The sequence below is a fragment of the Rhincodon typus genome, chromosome 23, assembly GCF_021869965.1.
Source record: "Rhincodon typus isolate 14 chromosome 23, sRhiTyp1.1, whole genome shotgun sequence".
In the NCBI taxonomy this organism is placed as follows: Eukaryota; Metazoa; Chordata; class Chondrichthyes; order Orectolobiformes; family Rhincodontidae; genus Rhincodon; species Rhincodon typus.
The window spans coordinates 11,812,182-11,834,208 of NC_063354.1; the positions used below are offsets into that span (position 1 = coordinate 11,812,182).

Sequence of the window (22,027 nt, forward strand, 5' to 3'; positions counted from 1 at the left end):
CGGGCCTAGACCCTTCATCAAATGAAGGGTCTAGGCCCGAAACGTCAGCCTTCCTGCTCCTATGATGCTGCTTGGCCTGCTGTGTTCATCCAGCTCTACACCTTGTTATATCAGTAGAAATTAGTGAGTCTTTCAGGCTGGAAGGATGTTATGAGCGATGTCCAGTAGGGGTCAGTGCTGGACCCTCAACTCTTTACAATTTATGTAAATACTTTGGATGAAGGGATCGAAGGTGTGGCACCTAAATTTGCTAATGACACAAAGATAATAGGAAATTGAGTTGAGAAGAGGATACAAGGAGCCTACAAAGGGATTATAGACAGATAAGTGGGTGGTCAAAGATTTGGCAAATGGAGTACAATGTGAAAAAGTCTGAAATGGTCCATTTTTGCAGAAAGGATAAAAAATAATCTAAATAATCTAAACGGTGAGAGGTTGAAGAGCTCTGAAATGCAGAGAGATCTCAGTGTTCTAGTGCATGAATCACAGAAAGTAAGTCTTCAGGTACAACAAGTAATCAGGAAACTAACAGAATGTTATGCTTTATTCAAGATGAGGATGAGGGAGGTTATACTTCAGTTATAGAGGCCATTGGTGAGCCTACAGCTGGCATACTGTTTTCAGTACTGGTCACTGTACTTAGAGAAGGTTGATAAAGCATTGGAAGCAGTTGAGAGAACATTCACTAGACTAATACCTGGAATGATACAGGCTAGGCCTGTATCTTCTGGAGTTTAGAAGACTCAGAGGTGACTAAATTGAAACAGATAAAATCCTAAGGGGACTTGACCAGATGGATGTTGAAAGCATGTTTTCCCCTTGTGGAGAATCTAGAACAAGAGGTCATAGATTAAAAATAAGGGGGCACCCATTTAAAACAGAGATGAGGAAATATGTTTTTGTTGAGGGTTTTGAGTTTTTGGAATCCACCTCATCAAAAAGGCAGTAGATGTAGAATCTTTAAACATGCTTGTAGCAGAGGAAGATAACTTCTTGATTGCTAAGGGGATGAATGATTATCAGAGATATGCCGGAATGTAGAGGTGAGGTTAAAATCAGATCAGCCATGATCTTATCGAATAGCAGAGCTGGCTTGATGGGCCAACTGGCCTATTCTTGTTTGTAGTTGTGGTGGGGTTGGAAGTTGCTATCGAAGGAACTTTGGTGAATTTCTGCATTGCATTTTATAGATAGTACACGCTGCTGCTACTGAGCATCAGCAGTGGAGGGATGAATGCTTGAAGGTAGTGGATGTGTTGCCAGTCAAGTGAATTGGTTTATTCTGGACAGTGTCAAGCTTCTTGAGTGTTGTTGGATCTGCAGCTATCCAGACAAATGGAGAGTATTCCACCACAGATCTGACTTGTGCCTTGTAGATAGTTGACAGGTTTTGGGGAGGTAGGATGTGGTTTATTTACTGCAGGATTCTGAGCTTCCACTCTACTCTCATAGCCTTACTATTTATATGGCTTGTCTAGTTCAGTTTCTGTTCAATGGTAACTCCCAGAATGTTGACAGTTGGGAGTTCAGCGATGGAAATGCCGTTGACCCTCAAAAGGTGTTGATCAGATTCTTTCTTATTGGAGGTGATCATTCCCTGTCACTTGTATTGTTTAACATTGTACATGTTTTTTTTCTTTGGTGTAAGAAATCTTTATTTATTTTAAATGTTCATTGACAGAGTCTTGTGAATATGTTTGCTGACTGAGCTCAGTCAAGCAAACAAAAATAAAACTTGTGATCTATCAAGTAAGTTCTCACTCTGGCTTGTCCAATCTACTTGTTCAATATTGCCAACAGCTGGGATAATGATAACAGCACTCTTGAAAGATTACAGTAGATCCCTAACTCCAGGACAGGGGGAGGAAAATTGCATTCAACTACCATTCTGGAGCAATAGTCACTGGCTATTAGTAAAAGTACTTTGGCATCAGGCTTGACAGAATTAAGCTTGGATATGATGCTTAGTAGTTTGTATTGAAGGAATAACTATGGAAAGGCTCAACTCATGGAAACACCATTTGTAGACTCTTTCCTGCCTGAGAAGTGGCAGCAAAGTTAATGGGAGGGGTAGAAAATTGGGTGGGTTGGTGTTGGGGAGATACCTGCTACCACAGGGCTAGAAGGCTGAAGGTTCACCTTTATTACATACAACTAATTGAAAGCCTCAGGTAATCAGTTAACGACCACTTAAGGGTCTCTTCATACCTGTGCCATGACTAACACTATTTCATGAAGACAAGAACAGCAGCAGCCTTTCACAGTACTAATTACTTACTCATTTATGATGTTGAGGGGTATCCCGCATCTTATGGTGCTCCAACCCCCCAACACATTTAGTTTTTTTTAAAAAAGTGAAAATCCCAGTCTAGATTTTGAAATACTGCAGCCAAGAATAAGGCACCACAATCACAAGTGGATAGGCCAGTGAAGAAAGCTGGAAATTATATTGAAAAATGGGGAAATAATTGTGTTAATTTGAGAAGTTCACTTCAGCGTTTCCTGTTGAAGTAGATGCAAGATGATTACTTTTCTGTTGGTGGCACTGCCGAGTTACTCTACGTAAGTCTTACTCAATCTCAAATAGCAATTTTTTGAACTGTACTGCAGGAGTCACAAACAAGCAGTCAGCTGATTCTACTTCAGGAAAAGATTTTTTTTCAAAAAAATTTGCATTAAACTTAATGCTCCTCTTCAGGGATGACTGTTTCCCATACTGTATACTTAAGTAAAACGTGTTTCAGAGGATTAAGGAAATTGAAGAACTATGAAGCCCAATAAGCTTACTGCTCAATATTTAAAGATACTGTTTCTCTATCTTAAGTAAAAGTGGTGTGGTCACATTTTAAATTGAGCTCATTAAAATGGATTATATTTTTTCAACAAAATGGCTGCAACCTGACAGGTCTGCAACACATCAATCAGAATTTTTTTTAGAAAAGTTCCTTTTAAGTTATGCTGAAGTTAATATTGTACAGTTGTTTACCAATTCAGCAATGATTTTTTAAAAAACAATGAACATAATTTTCTTAAACAGATAATTCTAGATAATGACAACTGTAGCAGTAAATCCCAGCAATATGACCAAATAAAATCCAGATAAGCAAAAGAACTTCACAACATTTTCATCGAACCAAGAATGTTGAAGCTGAATTTAATTCCACTGATCAAATTGGTGGTAATACAAAAAATTGAGAGTGTAGGTGCCACCACAAATGTTCTCCAGTTCTAGAATATTCTAACATATATGTAATGCTGTAACATAGTGTGCATTTTTCAGAAGGTTGGCATTTGATTTCTTAGTAACAAAGAACTACTTCAAAGATTGTTCGAAATGTCAAGTGGCATTTTAACAAAGGGCGAAAGCAAAATGTCAGTAAATACTCAAAAGCTGTTCAGTGACAGAAGAATATATGTAGAATTATTCTGAATTTTCAGACTTGCAGGGAAACAAGCAACTGCTGTCAGAAGTTGCATAATTAGAAAGGCAAATGTTTAATATTCATAAAGACAGATTATTAAATTTTTTGACTCAACAGTACATTTGTGTTTTGATTTGTCTTAAAATGATTTCACTTGGAGTGGGATTGCACTTCCATACTTCTATTGTTACAGAATCCTGTTCACATGGCTTTGTCTGTGGAATGTCATTGTAAGTTGACATTTTTTGGATCATCAAATAAACTAGATGAATTATGGTATGTTTGTATAGTCCAACAAATTTCTACTACATCTTATTTGTTACCAGGTAAAGCAAACAACATCATTATAGCATCAGATCAAGAATTCTGTTCCAGACTGGACCTTTGGTAAATAGGCACAAAGAAATCTCACAGCCTTGGAATTTCAGAGTGACGATCAGTGGGGCTGTCTGCGAAAGACTAGCTTGAAACATGAGAATCGGTTCAAGATCTTAGGGACAGGTCCATTGGTATTACAGGAGCAGGCAATTCAGCTAACTTGCACTTTTTCTAGAGTCCATGCCCAATAGAAATTGAGGTCCAGTGAGGTCAATGTTATGACTTGAACTCAAGCTGATTTAGAAGCACAATTTCCAACCCCAATCACTGCAAGATTCCCACTTTCTCTTGGAGCAATTGTCCAGCTGGGCACAGGTCTGCTTTCATCGTTAGCCAAGAATTAGAGCAGGTTTTAATCCCTCTACATTTCTTGGCTGACTGTTCAGGTAAAAGGAGTTGGAACCTCTTGACCCTAACTCAGAATTGCAGACTTCCTTCGGGATGCATCCTGGGCAAGTCTTGCAGAGCCAGCCATGTTGGGACTTCAACATGATTCTGATGCCCAACTCCAGTCCACACTGCTGCAAATGACTATCTTCCCTGGGCCACTATACTTGTGGCTTTGTTGGCTTTTGCGTTCTGGCTCACCTGTTGCCTTTTTGTAGCTCTCCCCCAACCCAAAGACATTTACTAATTGATTTACAGACAGTTAGCACATGGATGCCTCTTGATTTCATCCAAATGGTTTGGTCTGGCATTGTTCATTTTATGACTGATAGTCCCTAAAGTATGCAGTTTCTTCCAAGGTCCAGATCAAATGATAAGGCCAGCAGGAAGCAATGGGCACATACCCTACAATTTTCAATTCATTTGTTGTAATTAAGTAAAATCCCAACTGTACTTTAACCTCTCCAACAGAGTTTCTGTGTTAGAAAAGTGTAACTGCAGGAATGTCTCTGCTGTTGGCAGTATTTCAGCAAATTTGATATATTTGTGGAGAGGTCTAAAGCTCAGATTATTTATTCTTCCAGTTAAAAGACAGAAGCATTCTCCTCCTTATCATAAACAAAAGAGAGATCATAACCCTCTGTATGAACACTAAACTCCCATTTTAGAATTATCAAGAAAAAAAAAGTGTTCCTTTGCCAGCAATACTTCACAGAATGTACAACAAAGAATCATAGTGGAATGTGTTCTGAGAATTTCATGAGGAATCCTATATCCTATGCAACTAAAATTAATTCCATCACTAAATTTACAGCAGCAGTTACAATACCTGCACACAAGTTCTAGGAATTTACAGCAAAGAAAGCCTGTACTTACAAAAAGGAAAATATTTTAGCAACATATTGTAATAAATCTTTATTTGATAATACCGTATTTTTCCATGAATCCAATCCACATGGAACTTACTACATGAATTATACAGAATAACAAACACATGCAGCAAATGTTTCTCATCATCCTTTTTATGTGTACAGATCAAACAAATTGCAAGTCTCTGACTTTTTTTTCAAACAATCATTGCAAAACATCAAAGCCTTAAATTATGGAAGTCCATTCTGAACACTTATTACTTAAAAAGCATAGCTTTAAAGGAATTATAAGTTAAACATTCTATTAATAAAACCTTTAAAAAAGAATTACAGAAGAAATAGATCAAATCTTATCATCTGGGCAATAAGTACAAAGATACTTCAAGAATGTAGAAAAATAACTTTTGGTATGCGACATTCTATCCATAGTGTTAATAAAGCTCATTTTTTATACTGATAATTGTAAAAGAATGTTAATTATGAAAGAAATATTCACGAAGTATTTACAAGGCAGCTGTACTAGTGGTGAACTATGAATATTTCAATGTTTTTAAAATTGGATCCAATTTTTTTTTGAAAACTCTGAACTATCTGCCTGCAAATAATATCTCACAAAGAACACGGCAATAAAATCAAATATGTGATTGGTACTCCTCTATACTGAATTACCCACTCATGTGAACACACAGTGGGCTGGATTTAATGGAGCCCATCATGGCAGGAGCATGGTGACTAGGCCCACTTAATAACCAGAGAGGCCTTACATTTGGCTCCAAACAGTGGGAAAATCTCCTGCGAATTTGGAGTTGGAGGTGGGAATGGGCCATAGAGGGGGGAGAAAAACTTGCCGGCTGGTTTAGTCTGATTACTGTACCAACACACACCAATTATCCATGAACCCACTAGAATTTAATGATGGCTCAGGGATGGCCCACAAGTGACATGGCTTTCCCATGCATGTAGGGTGTCAGCAGGCAAACCTGGTCTTCTGGGAGCTGCAAGGTGGTTCCTCCCTCTTTCAAAAAAGGTACTTGGTTCCTTATCAAATGACCCATTATTGGGCAGGGTTTGGTCACAGAAAGTGGTCTCAAAACACCCTACACCATTCACCTTATGATTCCCATCCCACCCTTCACTTGTCTGTGGCCTGCATACTTCAGTGCTCCTAGGCCTCACTTTGGATGCATTACTAGCAGCAGTCACCTTCCACTCTTGCACCGCCTTTGAAGAAGAGCGACTGATCTTTGAGCTCTTGATGATGAGGTTTCCAGCCTGGTGTACTGAACATCAGTGAGGGCCTGCGGCCAACCCCTTCATCAGGTGGAGCTCCCTCTCAGTTGCAACATGGGGGTTTCTCACTGGTTCTCGAATTGACGGGGTGGTCCGATATCAATTGCATTTAATCCCATCCAGTGAATGAGATTAACCATATCATTCTGAGGACAGCTATTGTGATGCAGTGGTAGTATCCCTACCTCTGAGCCGAAGGCCAGGGTTCAAGTACCACCTGTTCCACATGGGTCATAACCTTCCTGAACTGGTCGATTAAAAATAATTGATAATTCTGAGGACTGACAAAATCCTACAGTTCAAAAGGGAATACTCAACTGCAAAACAAAGGTATTTTGTCCAGTTTCTGATCTTTTACAAAATACCAATTTATTTTGTGGAAACCAAAAATCCTGTAAGCTCAACAGGCCAGGCAGCATCTGTGTATCAAGGAAGATAGGCCTCATCCTATCTTCATCAGGTCTGCACATGTGTAAGAAAGGTTGTTAAACTGGTATCTTCCTCCTTCTCTTCACAGATGCTGCTGCTGAGTGTGTTGTGTGTTTCTAACATTTTGTATTTTCATTTCAGATTTCCAGCATCTGCAAAATTGCTCCTTGCTATCCAACTTTAAAAAGCTATATAGTAAAACCCTAAAACTCTGATGCTACCTTGCCTTGGAGATTTAAAAATTACACAAAGAAGGCTCAATAACTAACTCTAATCACACTAATTAAAATCTATTTAGATATGATTATTGGCAACTCCACCAAAATACATTAATGGTTTATCACCAGCATTTACTGAAATGCCATTAACACTGTAATTGTTTTTAATAGAGCACTGGGCTAACCAAAAAATAACTTGGATTTTGTCGGTAAAGTGAAAGAATATATTTCGATAACTAATAAAAAACAAAGACTATTATTCAAAAACTAACCTAGTGCATCAAGCAATTTATTGCATTACGATGGATCATTTAAGTGAAAGAAATCAAAGGACTACAAATAGCAGATTTAGATCCTTGAACCTCTCTCTTCTGGCATTAAGTATAATGGATAACCTGTGCCTCAAAACTATTCATCTGCAGTTTCCCCATGCCCTCCATCCTCCATTTCCATTGCTAACAAAAAATTATTAATCTCCATCTCAGAATCTTCAAGTTACCCCAATTCACAGACATTTGGGGAAAGTGTTTCAGATTTTCATAACCTATGTAAAGAAGTACTTTGAATATTTACTCTTGAATAAAAATAATAATGGGTCAGGTCTTCCAGTCAGCAGTGACACTGGAGCAATTGTTGCTGACTGCAAGGGTCATTTTATCCCCTACCTTTTGGATCTTTGCATCTGTGTCTTTCTGTCTAGTAGCAATCTCTCACCATAGCCATCCGCAAAGAACGACGACGATGAGGAGCACTCCATTTTTCTGCACACCAACTGTTGCGTTGAGGTAAGTTTTAAGGTCTCAAGTCTCTTAATCATGAGATCACTGAGTAACTGATTGGGTGTTTGGTTAATCAGGTGTGATGGAGCAGCTGGTGGTAGAGTCGGCTCTGCTTTTACTAATTAACTTATGCCAGAATTCAATAACAGCAGAATATTAGTCTGTGTGTCTGGGTGAGCTCACACAAAACGGCAGTGTAATATGCATGTGGATCAGGACTTTCAAAAGGTCTTGATATGCAACAGTGGCAAGTATCTCAATGTCCATGATGCTGACATCAGAAGATCTGGCCCAATATTTTAAGACAAGAAGAAGAAAGAGTCTCATTTTACCTAATCTTTTCAATGCTTCTATCATTTTAAATAAGTGGTTGAGTAATTTCTGAACTTTACAGATTACAGATTTGCTTTTAACTGAATTACAATATGCAAAAAAAAGAAGCAACAAATTATAAACTGCCTATCTTTTAACAATTCCAAGGGCAACATTTCTTTCATCTATTTATCAATTATACTACCAGACAAAGTAACTCTGCAGGATGGCAACGTTTAACCAAAGTTTGATTCGAAAACATTATGTAATAATGAGAAAGAAAAGAACAACTAATCACTAGAGTGGATTAGACATCTACTCTAATAGATTCAAGGTTTTCTTAAAATGTTTTCATGGTATGTAGGTGTCACTGATTAGGCCAGCATTAATTGTCCTGGAGAAGGCCTGGTGAGCTGCCTTCTTGAACTGCTGCAATCCATATGTAGTTCACATACACTGACAGAGCTGTGAGGAAGAGACTTCTAGGATTTTGGCTGAACAATAGTAGGGATTTTTTTTTTATAAAAAGTGTGTGCTGTGGAAGGAATCTCGTTGCATTGCTGCAGTGCAGCTTGCAGATTGTACACAGAGCTGCCACTCTATGATGGTGGTGAAGGGAGAAAATGTTAAAGTGATGGTTATGGTGCCAATCCAGTGGGCTGCTCTGTCTGATGGTGTCAAGCTTCCTGAGCACTACTGGAGCTGCACTCATCCAGTTAAGTTGAGAGTAGTCCATGACACTCCTAATTTTTGCCATTTAATAGTGAACAGGGTTTGGGGAATCAGGAAGGAAGTTATTCAGAATCCAAGCTTTGGATTTGTTTTTGTTGGCACAGTATTTATGTGGCTGGACCAGTTCAGTTTCTGGTCAATGGTAACCTCCAGGATGTTGATAGCAGTGAAATTCAATTATGGTAGTGTCATTGAATGTCAAGGGGTGATGGTTGGAGCTCTCTTGTTGGAGACGTTTATTGCTTGGCACTTGAATCGTGTGAATGATACTTGCCACTTATCAGCCCAAGAATGTATGCTGTCAAAGTCTTGCTGCGTATGGACATGGACAGTTTCAGTATCTGAGGAGTTGTAGATGGTGCTGAGCACTGTGAAGTCATCAGCAACCATTCCTACGTCCAACTTTATGATGGAGGGCAAACTGAATTGTTGGGATGAATGTCTGCTTTCTCTATTGAGGGTAAGGATTCTTGTTATAATGTTATAATTGCGCTGTTATAATGCTGTTCTCAGCTGTTATGGGTCTTAAAAATAAAGCTGTTTTCATGTCAGCTAATTGTAAATCTTGCTTGGAGAGAGATATTAAAAAAAAAATGACATCACACTGGTGTAACAAACATGGCTCTGGAATACCCACCTTAAGCCTAAGCCTTTCTGCTTCTCTCGAACTATCTCCATTCATTACAACAATCCTTAAAACCAAGTTTTGGTCACCTGTCTCCTGTGAGAATCATGTTAAGTTGTCTAATAACATTCCACACAAGTGTTGTGGGTTGTTTTATATGTTACACATGCAATGTTAATTATTGTTGTGGGCTGGGAAAAGGAAGAGAAAGGTTTAATCTGTATCTGGCAGCATTATCTGCACAAAGTGCTGGAAACAAATGTTGGGTGCCTAGAAATGACAAGAGTTCCATTCCCAATATAAACATCTCTTGATGAACACAAAAAAGTTTAAGAATCAAAAGCTATAGATGATCACAATACTCATTACAGTTAAGGCCTTAATGATAATCAATATCATGGCTCATAGTGGGTTAATATTTTACTGTTGTTTGTTACAATGACAACCATTATGGAAGGAGGAAGAGTTATATCATTGCAAAAGGAATAAATATTCAAACTCTTTCAGCATTGATTACCTTTCAGCTTGCGACATATATTTCATGCAAAGTCTAAAATTGCAATATTACGTTATCATGGCAGACTTATTAAATTAGATCAAGAATAGAGTCTGCAATTCTCAAAAACAACAGCACTTCCTAAATAAAATAGGGAAGAATGTTATTTCTGGACATGAATGCAAATGCACTACTCTAGGCCTTCAAGGGTTAAAAATACTTACAAATAAGTGGAGGAGTCAATCCTCATATTTAACACAGACTATACCAAATAATTTCAATGCTGCAGCTTTCTAAAACAAACCAAAGTGCATTTCAAATTCTAGTCAGAGAAATGCACACTGTACAGCTGATGCCAAAATGCAAGAGAAGTATATGCCATGTTACATACAGGTAACACCAAACAGTAAGCAAACAGACCTGCTATATTGGACAGAAGAAATTTGGGTTACATTTTTCATATTATAGACAACACTTATACGTAAATTTTCGGATGAGTAGAGAGTTTGATGGAATAAAATTATGGATCCTCTACATCCAGAAACTCTTTCTTGGGCTGATTTACACCTCGGTACCATGCACAGGAGTCATCGCTCCTCTTAACGCAAGAATAGTGCTTGGACTGACGTCCATTAATGCTTTTCCCGGTCACCCAGTCTGTCCACAGGCACTCACTTCGAGAGGTAATGTAGCAAGGAATCGATGGACACCTGACAATCTAATGAGGAAAAGAACAAACAGATGTGTGTGAAATGTTAGTAACTTTCCAACAATGACCCATTCATCCATGTATTTGATTGCAATGCATATAAATTGTTCATACAGCTAACCAGCAGAAGTACTGAATTTAAGAAATTGGAATAGGTCATATGACTACCATTTGCGAAGATTATAATTGATCTTCCATCTGAATTTCACTTCCCTGCCAGCCATATTCATTCTTCTCGCCATTAAAATTCATCCTACAGTGTTCACTCACTTCATTCTTGTCCCTTCTGATGAAAGGTTATTGATCTGAAATGTCAACTGTTTCTCTCTCCACAGTTACTTAGCCTCACTGAGAATTTGCAGCATCTTCTGATTTTAAATGTTCTTGTCGCTGTTGCCTTGATATTAAAATGTGGTGGAGGTAATGAGAAGGCTGAACTGCTTGGGTTATGATAGACAGGTTACCTTTTGGACATGCTTTCCTCCCCACCAGTTCACAACTACCAGCTCTCCTAGCAGAAGTCCCACACTCAACAGGGGCCATTAGGCTCTTGGTGCACCCATGTTGAAATTATGACTATGTGACTGTGTGTGGTCCTTCAGAGATAACTTCATATTGGTGCTGGTAGTGAGGCTGCAGGATTAGAGATCTTCAAGGCCTTAAATATTTGCACAAGTCAGAAATAGCAAATCTAACTGGATGTTGTGGATAACTATTAAGAAGGCCTGGATATTATTGCTGGACTGTTAATCCAGAAACCCAGGTAGTATTCTGGGATAGAGATAGTAGGAACTGCAGATGCTGCAGAATCTGAGATAACAAGATGTAGAGCTGCATGAACACTGCAGGCCAAGCAGCAAAGCTGACGTTTCAGTCCTAGACCCTTCTTCAGAAAAATGTTTTTCTGAAGAAGGATCCAGGCCCGAAACGTCAGCTTTCCTGCTCCTCTGATGCTGCTTGACCTGCTGTGTTCATCCAGCTCTACACCGTGTTATCTCTAATATTCTGGGTACCTGGGTTCGCATCCCACCGTGGCAGATGCTGGAATTTAATTTCACATTTTTTAAAAATTGAATTCAAGAGTCTAATGATGACTATGAATCATTGTTGATGGTTAGGGAAATACATCTGATTCACTAATATCCTTCAGGGAAGGAAACCACCATCCTTACTTGGTCTAGCCTACATGTGACTCCAGACTCACAACAATGTGGTTGACTCTTAACTGCCCTCTGGGCAATTAGAGATGGGCGAAAAAAGCTGGCCTAGCCAGTGACACCCTCAAGCTGTGAATGAATAAAAAAAGAACTGGCATTTATCTATCATCTTTCATGTACTCGGGATGTTATTGTAAATTTAAATCTAGTGAAGTCAATAACTTATTATCAAGACAAACATAGCAGTTTGATGCTGGTTGAAACACTAGGTAAATGCCACGTTATGTCTCATGGTCAACATGTCAGTATACCTTTAAGAGATATGCTCATGACATCATCTCTGCATCATAACATGTGACCTAACAGTATAAAGATCTCATACTCCGTCTTACCCTGGATCACTTGAAGCATGACAAGCTCTGCTGTTGTAATGCTATAGCTTAATGTTAACCCAGACACTTGTGACTGAGGAATGTATGGTTTGTACATAACTGTTTGATTTGAAAATGTCTGTTGGATTCTTCAATATTATGATATCAATGTCCAGTTTCCCAATTTTTGCGAGATGCCGTAAACATTGCTGCATCAGGTAAAACACCCAACTGGAAACTCACACAATACCCACGATCTTTGAATAACTAGGGCCTCTGTTTAACATCTCATCAGCAACTTCGACAGTATAACTCTGCTGTCAGCACTGTACTTGAGTATTAGCCGAGACTATATCTCGATTCTGGTTAGGGTATTACCATTGAGTAGGTTAGAATGCTAGGATCTTTTAAAAGGCCTATTTAGAAAGAATTGGACACTTTAACTGCAGATGGTGATTAAAAATGTTAACAGCATTTTTTAAAAGATTATATTGAGGATTAATGCACATGGAAAATTATTTGTCAGCTTTCCCAATGTCTGTGGGGTAAATATAAAGCAGCTGGCAAAAAGAAAATGGGAATAACAAAATAAGTGAGGAGGAAATCAAATCTTTGCACAAGCTTACAACTGAAACCACTGGCACCCTCAACATCCTAGAGGATCATACAGAATAACACATCATACACTTTAGCACTGGGTCTCATTAACCCATGGGCTTACAGAGACTGCGTCTCAAGAACCCATTCAAATATGGGCCACCTGCCAGTTTCGTGGCTATGGGAAGTGGTAAACAAGCCTTGTTCAACTGAGTTTAGCACAATATTCTGCCACAGCTTAGCTATAGAATGCATGATCCATTCTTGATACAAAAGGACCGGTTACAAGTTGAGCTCATGTCTGTTACCATGGATGCTTCAAATTATTTGACAAGTTGGCACATATTACCAGATGTGACAGAAATAGAGTCTGTTCTGAACATCTATGTGTGTGTATTATATATATATATTTTATGTTTATGGGACGCACACGCACACACAAAATCTCGGGCCTGACTAAGCCCAAGTTTTTTGGAAAATTTCTCACCGCAAGGCCGAACAAGATTCCTCGCTGTATCTACAAAACACACTTCATTAACTACCTCTCCGGCCCTTATGTCTGATTTTTGCCCCATCTTAATTCCACATGCTATTCCCAGAACAACCCAACACTCACCAAACATCTGCTGAAAGTCAAGCAATCCCTGCACTTGCACCATATTTAAAAGGATTCTGTATAATCTGGAATTCTGAAGCTGCCCTTCTAGGTCAAGGACAGAGTTGGAAGATATCGGCGAAGGGAAGGATGGCACCGCGATTCACCATTCGAACTGGAGATTTTGATCAACAGGGATGGTGTAAACGAGAAGAAGGAGTCCTCTTTCCAGGACAAGCAGTAGAGGGGGTGACACCAGATCCTGTCAGCTTGGTTTGAGGTCACCTCCCAGATTAATGCAGTGTCCGCTGTTCAGAGAAACAGCCAGCTGTGCCATCAGAAATTCAATGAAGGTCTCTGCCCTGGCAGGGTAAGTGCCACACTGTTCTCTCTGCTAAAGCACAACCATTCTTTCTGCTACTACATTCACCTCCCTCCAAGGTTCATGCTCTGCCACTCTCATTGTTGCCTTCAACATCTTCCCTCACTTGCTTTCATTTCCCCTTGCAATTTTCCAGCCCACTAACTCTGGCACGGTCACTGCATTCATTCCCACTCCCTTGGGACACCTCACCACTTTTTGACCATCTGTGTTTCTTAGGTGTTTTGAAACAAAAATGTTTCACTAAAAAAGGAAAAATTGAACAGTTATGATAAAAATGAGTTTTGTGGTTGCCAAACTTTGTTTCAACAAAAGCATTTAGCTCAGAAAGATCTTACCTTAGACTCAATTCTATGTTCAATGAGCTGATCTCAGCATTGATGCTCATACAAGATTGTCATCCACACTGCAATGTTCAGGTTATCCATGAAATAACCGGACAGCTACAGAACTGTGCTCATACTTTCTCTTCTCATTAAGTAGACCTCACTTGCAAACATAGCATCTTGCATTTTGCAATAATTTAGATTCTAGGTTTTTGCATGTGGAGAACTCACGGTCTCAAATGTAACATTCTGTCTATCTGAATGGATAAAATAATTACAGTCATTTGCACATCTTCCAATTTACAGAAAGATAACGGAGGCACCGATCTTTAAGCTTAGAGTAAATTGCCACCCAAATAATAATTCTCATTGCAGTTCATTTTCTTGGTTACTGTATCATTTGTGTTCTCTTACCTTACAATCACACCCCATTTGATATCTCTGATTCAAGCTTTTCTTCTGTGTGGGAGTCAGCATGTCCCATTGCTTAATAAAATCACAGAGTGTAATTAACATAGTTCCATCTTCGCCCAGTTTACCTGTGGACATGCAGAAATAAAAGCCATTATCTTCATTGTTTTATGGTTTGTACAAAAATTGTAAGAAGAAACATTTTAAGCCCTGTCATGAATGCTTTACATTTACTAATTTGAGAATTTGAGTTTGAAGGAATGTGGATACCTGGATGGATTTTCTAAAAAAGCTATATGAAAGTACATTAAGACAGTTATTTTAAAAAGGCATGTCTTGACAGTCAAATGTCTTGTGATAACCACATGTTTATTGGAAATCACTTGTCTGGATTTATAACCATCTGGTTTCTGTTTCAGATATTATTTGGAATAGCTGACAAGAAACCTGCTCTTAAAAAAAAGTCCCAGCTCAGCTTTGTTGCTTCTGGAGAACAGGCCTTATTGTGTGTTGGGACCCCAGTCTAGCTGGAGAGAAGACTCTGAAAAATGTTGACCATATTTCCTGAAAGACTGCACCTACGGAAGTCCCAGTGACAGCTGTCTGTGTTGAGCACCATTTGTCTTTGTGCATCACAAATCAGACCAACAGCCATCTGAACATCCCAGACAGAGGAACCAGGAATAGGAGTAGGTGATTTAGTCATAGTAGAGGATGATAGAGTGCATGCAGGGCTTTTTAAAACATTTTTGCATAGCAACATGTGTGTAGATTACACAGAACATTGCAGGATCCCCAGATCCCTCTTTGCAAGCTCTTACTATTTAGACAATTGAATTATATTTTATTATTCCAGTCAAAATAGACAATTTCACATTTTTCCATATTATACTCTATTTGCCAGAGCTTTGCCCACTCAATCGCTATACCCCTTTGAACCGTCCATACGTACTCTCCACAACTTACTTTCCCACTTATCATTATGTCATCAACAAATTTGGAAACCACATCTTCTGTCCTTCATCCATGTCATTTATGGACTTATAAAATGTTGGACACTACTAGTTAGTCTTTTTAACCTGAAAAAGACCCATTTATGCCTACTCTTTGCTTCCTGTTAGTCAATCTTTTATCCACTCCAACATGCTAACCCCTACAATATGAGCTTCGTTTTCCCATAATGATCTGATGAAACACTTTATCAAATGCCTTCTGGAAACCTAAATATACTGCAGACATCCATTTCCCTTTAGTCACAACACGTTATTTCCTCAAGCTCTTTTAATAGTGCGGTCAAACACGATTTCATGGTTATACCTTGAACTTTTCAAAGTACCCTGCTTTAATGTCTTTACCCTTAGCTTCTAACATTTTTCCAACTGAGAGCTATTAAGGTAACTGAGGTGTTTTTGGTTTTCTGTCTTCCTACATTTTTGAAAATCGATTTGCTACCTTCCAATCTAATAGGACCTTCCCAGAACCGAGGGAGTTTTGGAAAATTAAAGCCAGTGCATCAATTATCTCACTTGCCACTTGTGTTAACACCTGAGGATGAAAACCACCAGGTCCCAGACACATCTCAACCCATATCTCCAGCAATTTACTCATTGCCACTTCCATGATGAGTGTAAATTTTCCTGAGTTCCTCCCTCTTTCATTTGCTGATTTGTAGTTTCTTGCTAGTCACCGCTGCAGTGAAGATGGATGCTAAATCTTTTGGTTTTAAAATATTTAGAGAAACTCAAACTCTGTTTGCCAAGAGTATGAAAACAATCATTTTTGCATTCAAGAACTGAAAACTGTTGGCCAGAAGTGATTTTTTTTTGTAAAGTTAATCCTGCAGAGGTGATACAGCAAATCAGAGAGACATCCGTTCAGCAAGAATTCAAGGATTCCACAAATTTTGCTATTTTGATGATAGAAGACATCACGTAAACAGCAGTGGTCTCAGGTTCAAATAGAATAACTCCAGCATTCTTTTTAAAAGAACATTTTAAACGGCAAATTCTTTACTTTCCTATTGTACTAGACCATCCCCCTTCTTTCAAACTTAATTGACATCCAATGTGAACACCACATTTTAATATTGGACCTTGGGGCTAATAAGGAATAAAATTCTTCTGTCTTTCACACTAGAAAACCTTGCAATTGTATCCTGAATTTTAATTAGTTCTGCATGTTTTTCAAATGTTAAAAAGAAATACAAATCTTTGTCATGACTGACTGAGCATGTTAAATCCAGGGGAGGTGACTGACCCCTTATTTGGTCATAAAGATGCCAGAAGTCTCTATGACAGTTCAGAACCTTATTTACAGGCCATGGCCAGAAATAGTCACAACAACTGGATTCCAGGGACAAGGAGGGTGTGACTGCAAGGAGACAGCATTGACAAAGCATTTTTTGACTGAGTGTGGCACCAAGGATTGCCAAAACCAAAAACTTAGATAGATAAGGATCTGGAAAAAACATGGAAGAGAGGATGATAGTTACTGGAGGTCAAACATCTCAGCCCCAAGACAGTGACCTGAGGAACTCTTCTAGAATGTCCTAGCTTTGTTAAACTATTTCAATTCCCCTCCCTCAATATAATAGTGTGTTAGATTCAGGAGCAATTGAGAGATTCAAAAGGGGAATTAGATTGTTTTCTGAAAAGGAGCAATGTTCAGTAAAAGGGGGGAGAAGGTGGTAGAATGGCACTAATTGATTTCCTCATTCAGAGAGCTGCTCCTGAAAAGATGGGCAAAATGTTCTCTGTAATTAAATAAAATGGAATTATTCTGTAATTCTGTGAAGTACTTTACACCACTGCATGTGGGCTAACAGGAGTTGTGATGTTTTCCCCAGGCTCAACATAATCCATCCCCTCAGTGATCTGCCTGTTTTTCATGGAGCCACCATTGGACCTCCCCATCCCTTTGTGATTTGAAGTCTCCCTAATCTCCTTCATTATCCCAATACGCCTCTCAGCTTGAGTAGGTTTGACCCATGAAGCAGCCAACGTGCCCTGAAGACCCCTATCAACCAAGCTACCTGTGACTGGAAATAATTCTTAAAAAGGAATCCCGTACTTCAGTTCTGCAGAACATTTGGGACATCCATTTTTCCAGTCTCCTAATTTCACAACAATGCCCTCCAGCCTACCCAGAACAGAACTTATTTCCAGGTGAATTACTTTGTAATTACGAATATATTGTCTATTTCATACTGCTTTAATTTGAATTAGTGAAACTTACATTTGTTATCTTGTTAAAAGTAACAGTAGATGACATTTTCTGGAACAAATTAACCGCTCTGTAATTGTTGTTCCTCTTGACCTTGTCTACATCCCACATTTGTAAAGATTACATATTTGATTTGTTTCGGTCATTCAAGGCATGATGTGCTAACAGTATAAAAATGTTCCTCTCCAGAGAATTTTGTTTCTGTATATCGTTGTCTGATCTAAAAATAGTCAATTGCACTGTTTTACAGAACATGTACGAGGTTAGGCCATCTCACTAATTTGAACATTTTTAATCAAATATTACATTCCAAAACTGATTTTTTTTTGAAAGCACGGTGTTTATACTATCTTTTAACATTGCCTTACCATTTTTCAATGCATTCTCAACGTCAATTCCTAACTCTACTCCACTGAAGTTTTAAGGAGGCAACAGCTCACCAAGTTTTTGTTAAAGCAGTCCTCTGCTGATTTGGAAGAGCTGGGTTAGAACTGGACAATTTGCCAATTTTTTTTTCTCCCTCATTACTAGGTATCCATTTGATAATGAGGTTATCAACGATTATGTTTTGGGACTGTTTGTAAATTTACAGTAAAATGCAGGAAAGAAGAGGGTCATGTAATCTGTTCCAAATAGTTACAGAGACCAAACCATCTGGCCTCTACGTCAAAGATAATATGGGGACCAAGCTGTTTTACTGGCAAGGTGATGCAAGATGTTCACACATGTAAACAATGGCAGGAGCATCTGTTCTGGCATTGGACAGATTCTAAGTCTTCAAAGTCTCAGGAAGGTGTAAAGGATGTCAGGTTTAGTAAATTATTATTCTTTAACTGTTCATTTCAAGAAGAATTAGATTCGGAGTATAAAGGATAGTTAATCATACTAGTCCATGTGATTCACATTCCTGTGGGAATAGGTTTTGAAACAAGGGATGCATTGGAAGCCATCCATTAAAGGGCAGGCATGGGAATCTGCCAGGTTTCAAAACAATGTAAAAGAGTTAGACTGCAGACAGACACAGCAGGTTCATATATTTCACTGTCCAAGAGTTCAAGACTAGAAGATTTATCTGGCTTGAACTAGAGGGACAAACTCCAGAAAAACCCTCACTGTGAGAAATAGTTCTAGGATTAAACATTACCAAGTTGGGAAAGGAAAATAATGCAAGCATCCCCTTCAAGAGCTAAGAGCAACTTTGGACTGAATCCGGGGAGTTTTAATATCTATTTAAGGAACACGAGTAAAATATAACTGTGGAAGGTGATTTTTGGTCATTTTACATCATTAAGTGTTAAATGGAGGATCTTCTCTGTGGTTTAAAGCATAAATTGCCTTCTGAAATAGCATTTAGTCCCTGGTGCTTTTAGTTTGTTTACTACAGTAAAGGTCCTAAAACTTAATCTTGACATGTGATCCTTTAAGTTGATCACTGGGAATTCAATTTTTTTAAAAAAGTTATTCATATTAATCTTTAAGATGATCATAACATCTACATTCCACTTTCCACCTTGCACCGTCAAGGCCAGAAAGCTGACAATTAGATAAACTGAAAAGTTTAATTCAACCTACTTTCTTGGAGGCTTTTTACTCAAGTACTGTTGCAGAATTTTCAAAATGAGGAGGTGTACACTCTACCTGTAATTAGGTATTCTTTTTTCCCACTTGTTTCAAGCATGACTCCACATACCGCTGAAGAAGTGGCAGTGAAAATATATTCAATGTTGTGCTCTGGTCCTTTAAACATCTGGAAACAATGGAAGTTGCCTGTTAAAATCAATGTAACTCAAAAAATACTAAGAGGACAAAAAATTGTTATGACGTAGGCAATTACTTGGATGCAGGGATCAGCTGTTTTCCATTTAAAAAGTCATGAATTTTGATATTCTATTGGCCATGGCTTCTAAAACAAGAAGTAGAAAATTACAGATGCTGGTAAACTGAAATAAAAACCATTGCGAGTACTCAGGAGGTCAGGTAGCATTTTGGAGAGAGAAACAGTTAGAAGTTTGTCTTAAAACATTAACTTAGCTTTCCTCCTCAAACTGAAAACAACAAATGCTGGAGATCACAGCAGGTCAAGCAGCATTCACACAGACAGCAAGTTTAACGTTTCGAGTATAGACGACTCTTCATCAGAGCTGACATGAAGCGTGGAGGGGCAGCATTTATGCTATAGTTGGTGGGATGTGGAGTGTAGAGTGCTGGGGGAGAAAGAATGTAGATGGATCAGATTTAGTGATCAGAATGGGAGAATGGCAGAACAATGGTGTGTCTAACTGCCAGACCTGAAAGAACAGACGGTCCCACTAGGGTGGGGGGAGAAAGACAGAGGTGACAGAGAATGTAACAAGCTTAAAGAAAGGGAAGGAATGGGAGTTGAATCACAGTTTGAGCATGTTGAAGTCAGTATTAAGTCCAGAAGGCTGTAAAGTGCTTAGTCTGAAGAGGAGATGTCGTTCCTCCGGTTTCACTGGAACACTGCAGCATGCTGAGGACAGGACACTATATTAAAATGACCGGCTACAGGAAGGGCGGGGTTATGCTTGTGCACAGACCAGAGTTGTTCTGCAAAGCAGTCTGCGTTTGGTTTCTCTAATGTAGAGAAGGCCATATTGGGTGCACAGAATACAATACACAAGATTGGAGGAGGTACAAGTAAAATGCTGCTTCACTTGGAAAGATTGTTTAGGCCCTTAAATGGTGAGCAAGGTGGAGGTGAAGGGGCAGATGTTGCACCTTCTGTGGTTATATGGGAAGGTGCCACGGGCAGGGGGAGTGGTGTTACTGACTGAAGAAAGGACTAGGATGTCCCAGAGGGAACGATCCCTGTGAAATGCAGGGAGAGTGAGGCGAAGACGTATCTGGTGGTGGCGTTCTGCTGGAGTTGGCTGAAATGGCGCAGCATGATCCTTTAAGGCTGGTGGGATGAAAAGTGAGGACTAGTGGGACCCAACCATGATGTTACGAGTGATGGGAAGGGGCAAGGGCAGAAGCACAGGTTATAAATTGGATGTGGTTCAGGGCCCTGTCAATCACAGTGGGCTGGAAACCATGGTCATGGAAGGAGGAAGCCAGGTCAGCAGCGCTGTTTTGAAAAGTGGCATCATCCGAACAGATATGACGTAGCTGAAAGAACAGAGAGAATGGGATGGAGTCCTTCTTGGACGTGGGGTGTGATAAGCTGTAGTGAAAGTAGCTTTGGAGTTAGTGGCTTTGTGGTGGATAGCAGTGGACAGTTTATTCCCCAAAATGGAGACAGAGAGGTCAAGAAAAGGAAAGGAAGGGAAGTGTCGGAAATGGACAATGTGAAAGTTAAAGTTATAGAGGGATAGAAATTAGAGGCAAAATGAACAAATTTTTCAAGGGTCTTGATGAGAGCATGAAGCGGCACCAAAACCGTCATTGATGTACCAAGAAAAGTTGTCGGTGGGGGCACAGGGTGGTGGGGGGGAAGGGGTGCAGAGTAGGATTGTCCCACATACCCCATAACTGGGACCTGTGTGGGTGCCTGTAGCCACTCCTTTAACTTAGCAGAAGTGAGATGAATTAAAGCAAAACTTGTCACAGGGGATACTGATTTCCTGTGCATAATCACATATCTCCACACCTACAGTGTACCTTCGAAGCACGTAGCAACATTATACAACCTTCAGTCCCCTTGTTCTGTCCCCTGCAAGGTGGGAATGTTGGTGAAGATACAGCTTCAGTCCGACTCATCTGTCAAATTTTCAGTAGTCAGAAGAGAAATCTGTGGCAGGGGATGCCACGGAGGAAGTGAACGACAGTTCTTCCTCAGTACACATAACTTAGAACAGTACAGCACAGTACAGGCCCTTCGGGCCATGATGTTGTGCCAAACTTTTACCCTAATCCTAAGGTCTATCTAACCTCCACCCCTATCTTATACTATGATCCATATGCCTATCTAATAGCCGCTTAAATACCCCTAATGAGGCCGACTCCATTACCCTCTCCGGCAATGCATTCCACACCCTGACCACTCTGAGTAAAGAACCTACCTCTGACGTCTCCCCTATAGCTACCTCCACTCACTTTAAAACTATGCCCCCTCATAATAGCTACCTCCACCCTAGGAAAATGTCTCTGGCTATCTACTCTATCTATACCTCTGATCATTTTGTACACCTCTATCAAGTCACCTCTTCTCCTTCGTCATTCTAAAGAGAAAAGCCCTAGCTCTCTCAGTAATATAGTTGGAAGTGCTGGTCTGGAGGAAAATGAGTAGTAAGCCATGGCACAGAGCCAACTATGGAGATAAGGCCATAAGCAAATCAGCCAAAAGTGCTGGAGGGGTCA

The 22,027-nt window shown here is 39.4% G+C and overlaps 1 protein-coding gene across 1 annotated transcript in view; it reads right to left on the reverse strand.

The window, feature by feature from the left end:
- Nucleotides 1–5,087: 5,087 nt before the first annotated feature.
- timp2a (TIMP metallopeptidase inhibitor 2a) overlaps nt 5,088–22,027 on the reverse strand; it is a 71,308-nt gene continuing 54,368 nt past the window's right edge. Inside the window, exons 3-5 of the mRNA XM_020530765.2 lie at nt 19,346–19,454; nt 14,489–14,613; nt 5,088–10,655 (exon numbers count right to left, since the gene is read on the reverse strand). Coding sequence (XP_020386354.2) covers nt 10,458–10,655; nt 14,489–14,613; nt 19,346–19,454 — 432 coding nt within the window. The 3' untranslated portion in view covers nt 5,088–10,457. The remainder of the gene's footprint in view (nt 10,656–14,488; nt 14,614–19,345; nt 19,455–22,027) is intronic.